Consider the following 9618-nt stretch of genomic DNA (forward strand, 5'->3'; position numbering starts at 1 on the left):
AGATTTATGGAAAAGCAATATGTAATTCTTCTATTTTCAGTGATCCATATAGCTGTGGGACTGGGTAATATTGCCAGGAAAGGACACGTAGTATAAGAAGGAGAACCATGAAGATGAACGTAGTTGTCAGTGGAATTTCTGGTATCAACAGTATAGTCAGACAAAGGAACATAGGAAGGGTATTTTTGAAATGGAAGAAAAGAAATTAAGATAAACAATATAGAAACAAAAAATGTATTTTAAGGAGAAAATAATATCAAGCACTGCACAGTTATCAATTCAGTAGAGCCTTTACCAAGTTTATTGTGTTTGGTTAATAGAGGATCATTTTTATTTTTTTTTCCAGAAAAGTGAAGTTAAAGTTGTACATGTAAGCGTTATTACAGTGGTTTGAAATGCACTTTAACTGATTAGAAAACCAGAAGTCATAGTGACTAATGTGACGGTTAAGAATATAAACAAAATGAGAGAGGGAATATTAGCAGGAGGAGGTCCCCGCTTCTGGTATAACAAAATGTATTGAAACTTGAATAGTTTGTCAGTAGGCAAAGAACAAGAATATTGCAAATGCTTACAATACAAGAATTTAGGAGAAAGGTAATAAGCAACAACAAAGAATCAAAACGTATTTAGGGAAATTTGACCAGAAGAAAAAGAGAAGTTCTCTTCCTGCTGGGATAAGAAATGGGAGAAAAAAGAAGATGAGAATTGTATATGTATATTATAAATACGTTTAATGGCAGAGAGAAAAAGAGAGAGAGGTGGAAATTGAATAGAAAGGTGGAATTTAAATGTAGAAGGATATAGAAATCAGTCAGGGAATTCAGAGCTGCATAAATGTTGTGACAACTCTTTTTAAGATTTTCTCTAGTATTATTGAGTTTCTCTGTTAAAATAACAGAAGAGACTGATCAAAATTTGAGATTTTCAGACACAGACTGGTGGGTAATTAAAGGAGCAAAGATATTTCATTACATGACCAAGGAGTAGCTAATATGTCATACGATAAATAAAAAGCAAGAGAAGAATTTGAGTTAGGAAGAGGGGATAGAGGCCCTGAATAAGAAAGAAAAATAAACAACATGGATCACAATATACTGAAAATAAAAAAGAGGTATTTATTAGAATACAAAGTTTTGATGAGTAGCTTGTACATGAATAGTGTCTGTTGTACACATTTTCAGGGTGATTCCAAGCTTTTACTCATGGAGATTTAAAAATAAAAGAGAAAAACAAAATAAAACACCTTATTTTCTTCATTCACAATTATTAAAACATAATAAGTATTTAGTGTTTCTGCCAGGACAGAAAAATAAAATCCAGGTACAGGAACACTTGTCTCCTTTAACCTGTTATTTCTATACTCTAAATATAAGAATTCTGTGCCTTTTAGTGATTTACTTTTTTAAAAATTTGGAACATTTAGATGAATGTTATTTTGAAGCTAATATTTCATGCATCAAGTTGCATTCAATACATTGCCAAGAGAAAAGAATTCAGAAAGAATTTGTTGGCTGATACATCAGCGCAGATATAAAGGAAAGAAAATGTGTAAAGAATGAGGTGGATAGAGAGAAAACAAATTTGTATTGATCAACAATTTTTTCTGGGTGAATACAGAATGGATTGATGCATTGAAGGGTGGAAGACTTACATGGATTTTTTTTTAATTTTATTTGTTTATTTGACAGACAGAGATCACAAGCAGGCAAAGAAGCAGGCAGAGAGAGAAAGGGAGGGAAGCAGGCTCCCCACTAAGCAGAGAGCCCGATGAGGGGCTCAGTCCCCGAACTCTGGGATCATGACCTGAGCCGAAGGCAGAGGCTTTAGTCCACTGAGCCACCCAGGTGCCCCACATGGATAGTATTATATAAAGCAGGCTTTGCATGATCGAAGATATAATGATAGTAAACTAAGAATACTGGCTTCACACTAAGGACTTTCATGAGGGTATGGGGAATTAATGGGAATTAAGGGTAGAGAGATACTTATCGAGGTTGGCATGTTCCTTAGTCAGCCACGATGAGTGGTGAATTAAGCAACAAATTGAACAAACAAACAAACAAAAAAAAACAAACAAGAAGCCCAACAAACAAAATCTTTGGATTTATAGTTCTTAAAATCCCTTCAAGAACTAGGGGAATTAGACTGCACTTTTTTTTTTTTTTTAATCTTATCTATAGTCAGAACTTCATGATGTCTCTGAAACGAAACTTATGCAACATGCTTATAAGACCTACCAAAGAATCATCATCCAACACAAGTGAGAAGAACATTGTTATCCAACACAAGTGAGAAGTAGAAGTCCACATTGGGTGGAATTAGCATTCTAAAGTCTGTTTCTCCCATCCAAGTACTAACCAGGCCCTACCCTGCTTAGCTTCTGAGATCAGACGAGATCGGGCGCGTTCAGAGTGGTATGGCCGTAGACCTAATGTCTGTTTCTAAAGCATTCATTTTATAGATCTAAGTCTTTAAATTATTTTGTAAAAATTTAAACTGACTTCATAGATATTTTCCTGCTGATGAATTAATAGCACAAAAGGTAGCAGAGAGGCAAAAACCAAAGGTTCTAATAATGAATCATATAAGAAATGCGAGGTGTTTGAGTCCTTTTTTGGGGGGGGTGTATAATTTAAAAAATTTTTTTTTTGTATTAACATATAATGTATTATTTGTTTCAGGGGTACAGGTGTGTGACTCATCAGTTTTACAATTCACAGAGTTCACCATAGCACAGACCCTCTCCATCGCCCACCACCCAACCACTCCATCTCTCCCACCCCACTCCACTCCAGCAACCCTGAGTTTGTTTTTTAATTTGGTATTTTTTTATTGTTGGGTTTTAAGAGTCCTTTGTATATTTTGAAATAAAAAGTAATTTTATCAAATATATGCTTTGCAAATATTTTCTACCTGTCTGTGCTTTGTCTTTTCATTCTCTTAACAATGTCTTTCACAGAACTGATGCTTTCCAATTTTAATTAGGTCAACTTATCAGTTTCTTTTTTCATGGATCAACCTTTTAATGTTAATAAAAAGATTACTGTCAGAGACAAGGTCTCCCAGATTTTACTCCATTCTCCCTTTTAGAATTTGTAGAGTTTCAAAATTTCGATCTAGAAATACTGTGATCCATTCTGAGTTAATTTCTGTGAAAGGTATAAGGTCTGTTTTCTATTTCCATTTCTATTTGCATGTGGATGTGCAGTTGTTCTGGCACCATTAGTTGAAAAGACCCTTCTTTCTCCATTAAATTGCCTTTGTTCCTGTGTTAACTACTTACATAGTATCTAGTTGTGGGCTCTCAGTTCTGTTCCACTGAAAGATTTGTTTATTCTGCATTACAACACTGTTTTGATCACTGCCATGCTAAATTCTAGAGTACAGTAGTGTCATTGTTCCAACTTTGTTCATCTTCAGTGTGTGTTGCTATTCCGGGTATTTTGCCTTTGCGTATTAACTGAAGAACAGTTTGTACATATATACAAGTTTTGTATGGAATGTTGATTGGGATTACATTGTATATATGCATCAAGTCGACAATAAATTACATTTTAATAATACTAAGTTTTCCTTTTAAGCACAGAGACATTTAAATTTTATTATAGCAATGCATCTTCACAAACAGATTATTGTCTTTAAAGTCAAGATCACAACTTTGTAACTTCCTATTTTCCCATGGTATACAATACTGCTTGGAATGGAGAATGTTCCTTTTCTTATTTTCCTCTTTGTATTGACAGCAGACTAAATGCCTATGAATTCCTCTTGGGTAAAAACAGAATTGATATATGTAGTATCTTAAATTTCTGAACCTATTATTAATCCAAACTAATATTTTGTAACTGATAAATGCACACAAATGCACATACAATATCAGGTGTGACTGGGTCTGCTTTGCATACTGAATTGTCCTGTGTATTTGTCTGCCTTCATAGAAAGAGAGAGCCAGAGACAGAGACAAAGAATTTTGGGAACCTGTATATGCATTTCTAGACTTACATCATCAATGAATACATGTGATTGACAAAATGCCTTTTAAAAACACATTCAATTTCTGTTTCTAGAAGTTTCAATAACTCTAGAGGAGAACTAATAAAGAAGAGAGAAACCAATATAAAACTTGAAGCATTAATCAGGCAGCTCTAAGCCAAAATGTTCAATCTCAATGTCACAGTCTTCATGCCTTCAGTGCTGACACTGATCGGGATCCCTGGATTGGAGTCTGTGCAGTTCTGGATTGGAATTCCTTTCTGTGCCATGTACATCACTGCTCTATTTGGAAATTCCCTGCTCCTGGTCATCATCAAATCTGAACGCAGCCTCCATGAGCCCATGTATCTCTTCCTGGCAATGCTTGGAGCAACGGACATTGCTCTCAGTACCTGCATCCTACCCAAAATGCTTGGAATATTCTGGTTTCATCTGCCAAAAATATACTTTGATGCTTGTCTCTTTCAGATGTGGCTCATCCATACCTTCCAGTGCATCGAATCAGGAATTCTGCTGGCCATGGCCCTAGATCGCTATGTGGCCATCTGTGATCCCCTGAGACATGCAACCATCTTTACCCACCAACTTCTCACTCAGATTGGGGTTGGAGTGACGCTCAGAGCAGCCCTCCTTGTAGCTCCGTGTCTCATCCTCATCAAATGTCGGCTGAAACACTACCGGACCACTGTGGTCTCCCATTCATACTGTGAGCACATGGCCATCGTGAAGTTGGCAGCAGAAGACATCCGAATCAACAAGATCTATGGTCTCTTTGTGGCTTTCACTATACTTGGATTTGACATAGTTTTCATCACACTCTCTTACATCCAAATATTTCTAACTGTCTTCAGTCTTCCTCAAAGGGAAGCTAGGTTCAAAGCCTTCAATACCTGCATTGCCCATATTTGTGTCTTCCTCGAGTTTTATCTACTGGCTTTCTTCTCCTTCTTTACACACAGGTTTGGATTCCATATTCCACCCTACATTCATATTCTTCTGTCCAACCTTTATCTTCTTGTCCCTCCTTTGCTCAATCCTATTGTGTATGGGGTGAAGACCAAACAGATTAGAGATCGAGTGTCCAAGATTTTCTACTCTAAAGATCCATCTTGATTTCTCATTTAACTCCTTTTAAATAATAAAATTTCACTTTGAGAAATACTAGTTTGGGGTCAGGTTTTGTGCTTTCTCAAGTTCATTTGTGCTGCTGAAATATACAGTTCTAGATTTTACTTTGGAGACAAGATCTGTCTCCTATGTAAACAATTTTAACTTTTATGAATATATAATCAACTCATCAGTAGGTGGTATAAAAGTCAGAAAACATGAAGACTTGTTTCTAACTTAGTCAATGAAAATTTTTAATTTTTCAGTGGGGACGTTTCTTAAAGACAAAAATAAATTTAAGTGGTTAATCTCGATTAAGATATTAAGTTCATGGGGTTCTTCAAAAACAATAAATTCATTCTAAAGTTGACAATTCTGATGACCATGTACTAATTTGTCTTCTAATTTTGATTTCAGTAGTCTTTCTCCTCAACTTTATCATCTTCATCATTTTAATTATCATCACCATTCAAGTCTTAATTATTTTCTGACTTACATTCATCTGAGCATTAAGAAGTTTTGGATGTTTAATTTTGTATTGAAATGAAAAATAATACATTTTTAAAATCTAAAAGATTTGGATTTGTAGAAACTTGAATATGTAGTTACTAAGAGTTCCCATAGACCCTCTACCTAGTATTCCTTATTGTCATCTTTCATTAATATATGTTACAGTTAGTGTATCAACATTGATAAACTGATTTACTAAATTCCATATTTTATTCATATTTCTTAATTTTTACCTAACTTCCTTTTTTTCCTTCCAAGATCCCATCCTGGATGCCACATTGCATTTAATTGTCAGGTCTCCATACGATGCTCTTGGCTATACCTTTCTGAGACTTTACTTGTTCCTAATGACTTTCAAAACATTGAAGAGTACTGTTCAGGTATTTCATAGGAATCTTTTCCATTGGAATTTATCTGATGTCATTGTATTGATTAGATTGGAATTATGTGCTTTGGTATATGTGCTGCCGAAGCGAGCACTGGAATTATGTGCTTTGGAGAGGAAATCATCGCTGTTAAAGTCCCATGTTGATGACATACCAAAGGTACATATTATCAACATAATTTATCCATTGTGTATATTGACCTTAATTGTCAGATTTCTCCATTTTAATTCCGTTTTCCATTCCATTTAATTTCATTTTCATACTGAACTTTTGGAACTTTTGAACTTTTTGCTTAACCAATGGAGCCATCCAACTCCCCATCATCTACACATTTTTAACTATATTATACTTAATTTTTTTTTTTAATCTGGGGTGGCTGGTGGATTTTATTTTCTGTTTCTTAATTAATTTTTTACCATTTAATTTCTCATATATCTTTGGCCTATATTTGACACTTAAATACTTGCTGACATTAACTGTTTTGTGTCACTTGACATGTTTTTCACTGAGATAAGAAATTTTTTTAGAAAAAAAAATTTTTTTTAAAGATAGTTTGTGTGGGGTAATAAGTGCAAAATGCCCACTTTGGGGTATGTTGAATTAAATAAGTAGGACCTTCTAGGAGATATACCCATTTGGGAACTCTATTTAAACATTTGAAAAGATACCTTTATTAGTTGATCTTAATATTTTCAATGGCTATCATGGCCGTGAGCATTGGTGTGTATGGAAGATTGTGTTGAATATTGTGATAATTATGTTTCATCCATTGTTTCATTGAATTCTGACTTTAGCACTATAAAGTATAAAAATCATTTCCCGTGTTTCTCAATGATGAAGTTAGGATTTATAATGTTAAAAATGACACTCATCCAGCTATTAGTGGGAAGCAGTATTTAAATGACTTTTCCCCCCAAAACCCAGTCTAAAATATCTGATTAACCCACTCAATATAGACTCATTGAAGAAATGGAAGAACTATATGATAATTATAAGGAAACACAATTATTTTCAACATAAAGCAAAGATGTTGATAAGATACATGCACAGTCATTAACAAATAAGAATGTGGCTGTAGATGAAACACCTAAAAATGTAAAGTTTTTGAGGAATTAATTCGAGAGCACAGAATGTTCATGTAATGTCCACAAAATAAATACCAGCCCTGATCAAAAACTAACAGCTTCCAATTCAATGAACCTTTCATTCCATGGTGATCTAAAAGTAAAACAATATTTTGAACAGAGCATTTTACAGATAGGCCCGATGTAATTTCTTCTGTGTTCCCTGCATAATAAAATTAACATTAGATTAAGAAGTGAATCATTTTCAACTTTAGCACTAAATGAATGTGACCGAAACAAACTGGTATTCACTAAAGCAAAAGAAGAAAGGAAGGAAGGAAGGAAAAAGAGGGGGGAATGGCATGTGGATAAAGTAGTATTTTCAGAGATTTTCTTAGCATTTTACTTAAGTCTGGAAAGCATAGTTATAATGTTACCAGGCTATACTGATTGGACATTTCTCTGGTAAAATAGAAGCAATTCTTGCTTGGGGTCTTGTCAAAATACTGTAGTAGATTTATCACTTATAAGGAGTTTTAAGGAAACTGAAAAAAATCTACCACAATATCTAAAAGAAAGGAAGATGTGGGGGATAAAAAAAAGTGTTTAGAGGAATAAGCCCCCATAATCATAAAGCAAGTAATTGTAAGCACATTGGTGGATAATATTGCACTATAAGGAGCATATCTTTTGAAAGCCAGAGTCCCTGGGTTCAATTCTGCATTGCTTTGTGCTAGGCGAGTTACCTTTATGCCATTTACTTAACCTTTCTGTGCCTCAGTTTCCTACTTGGTACAGTGAGAAAAATAATACCATCTATATCACAGTATAGTTTTGTGGACGAAAGGAGTAAATATATATAAAGAGATTAGTAAACAGCCAAGCCCACAGTGATCATTATTTGAGTGTTAAGCAATTATGATAACTATTACAATAAGAAAAATGAAACTTGAAAATAATGACTTTTACTCAGGAATTTTTAATCAGTGTAGGTAACAATTAATTGGGAAAAATCATGTTTATAAATTACATTGTCCAATGTACTGAGAATTTTAAAATTATTACAATAATTATCTTAGTTATTTCACATTTGTGAATATTATAAAATATTATCCACAAATATAGAATACAAAGTAATTTCAATAATAAATAAATAACAATTATTGCAAATATTTATTGAAAGCTTCCCATGAAGCTTATTTATAAGAGAAAGAAAAGGAAATATTAAAAGATGAAAATAGAGAGAAAAATGTACAACATCACATATCCCTGCTGAGAGGTATAAATGAATTGAGAAATATCATGTTGAGACAAAGCTGCAACTATTGTAAATGTACCGTAATTGTATTAAACAGATTCTGCCAATATGGGTTTTTATTTACATATTTTAGTTTTCAGAAATCTTCTTGTTTGGAAAGGAGAGACTAACCACTCGGTCACGAATCTGCTTGGTCTTGACACCATACACCAGAGGATTGACTGTGGGAGGCACCAAAAGATACAAACTTGCAAGAATTATATGAATGCTTGGAGGTACCTTCTTGCCAATGCGGTGAGTTAGGAAACTAAACAGCGCAGGTGTGTAGGACACAAGTATAGTGCAGACGTGAGCAGCACAGGTGCCCAGCGCCTTCGAGCGGGTGTTCTGGGAAGACAGCCGGAAGACTGCCTGGAGGATTTTGATATAGGATGTGGCTATGAGCCCGAGGTCCAACACCATCACTGAAAGGGCCACAGAGATTCCATATGCTCTGTTAATGAGGGTGTTGGCACTGGCCAACTTCACCACAGCCATGTGTTCACAGTAGGCATGGTTGATGACATATTTAGTGTAATATGGTAGCCTTTTAATAAGAAGAGGACAGGGCAAAACCATAAAGGCAGCTCGGGTCATACCAGCAAGACCCATTTTAATGACCACTGGTGTTGTCAGGATGGTTGTATAACGCAGTGGGATACAAATAGCTACATAGCGGTCAAACGCCATGGCAACCAAGAGGGCTGACTCCATTATGCAGAATGTGTGGATAAAATACATTTGTGCTAGGCAGATACTAAAATCAAACCTGTGAGCATCCAACCAGAAGATACCAAGCATCTTGGGGGCTGTGGAAGAGGCAAGAGCCATGTCATTCACTGCCAGCATGCAAAGGAAGAAATACATAGGCTGGTGGAGGCTTGGTTCTAGTTTGATGGTGATGATGATTACGCTGTTCCCCAGCAGGGCCAGGACAAACAGGAGGAAGACAGGGATGCCAATCCAGCGATGAAAAGCTTGCAAACCAGGAATACCAACCAGGAAAAAAGATGAGATGTAGTGATGTGTAGCATTGTCTGCCATGTTAAAACTGGAAAGTTTGCAAGCTTGGATATAAAATAACCAGGCTAATCCCCTCTGGGCAGAAAACAGGATGGCAGAGTAATCCTGCTAGCACCTGAAAGGTTAAAGCTTGAAATCATCAGTAAACCACTTCATTCTGAATCTTAAATCTTCATCTGCAAATGAGAAAACTGTGTTCATATTTCAGAAAATTTTCCCTGAATTTCGGAATTTT

At 35.2% G+C, this 9618-nt stretch overlaps 2 protein-coding genes across 2 annotated transcripts; one reads left to right on the forward strand and one right to left on the reverse strand.

The window, feature by feature from the left end:
• The first annotated feature begins 4158 nt into the window (after window positions 1-4158).
• LOC122914161 (olfactory receptor 52A5-like) lies at window positions 4159-5109 on the forward strand. The gene has a single exon (XM_044260794.1). It carries the CDS (start codon window positions 4159-4161, stop codon window positions 5107-5109), a length of 951 nt encoding a protein of 316 aa, XP_044116729.1.
• A 3341-nt stretch (window positions 5110-8450) lies between these two features.
• Window positions 8451-9404, reverse strand: LOC122914163 (putative olfactory receptor 52P1). The gene has a single exon (XM_044260795.1). The coding sequence runs from the start codon at window positions 9402-9404 to the stop codon at window positions 8451-8453; it is 954 nt and encodes a 317-aa protein (XP_044116730.1).
• Window positions 9405-9618: the final 214 nt, after the last annotated feature.

This window comes from Neovison vison, chromosome 7 (assembly GCF_020171115.1).
Source record: "Neovison vison isolate M4711 chromosome 7, ASM_NN_V1, whole genome shotgun sequence".
NCBI classification, from domain to species: Eukaryota; Metazoa; Chordata; class Mammalia; order Carnivora; family Mustelidae; genus Neogale; species Neogale vison.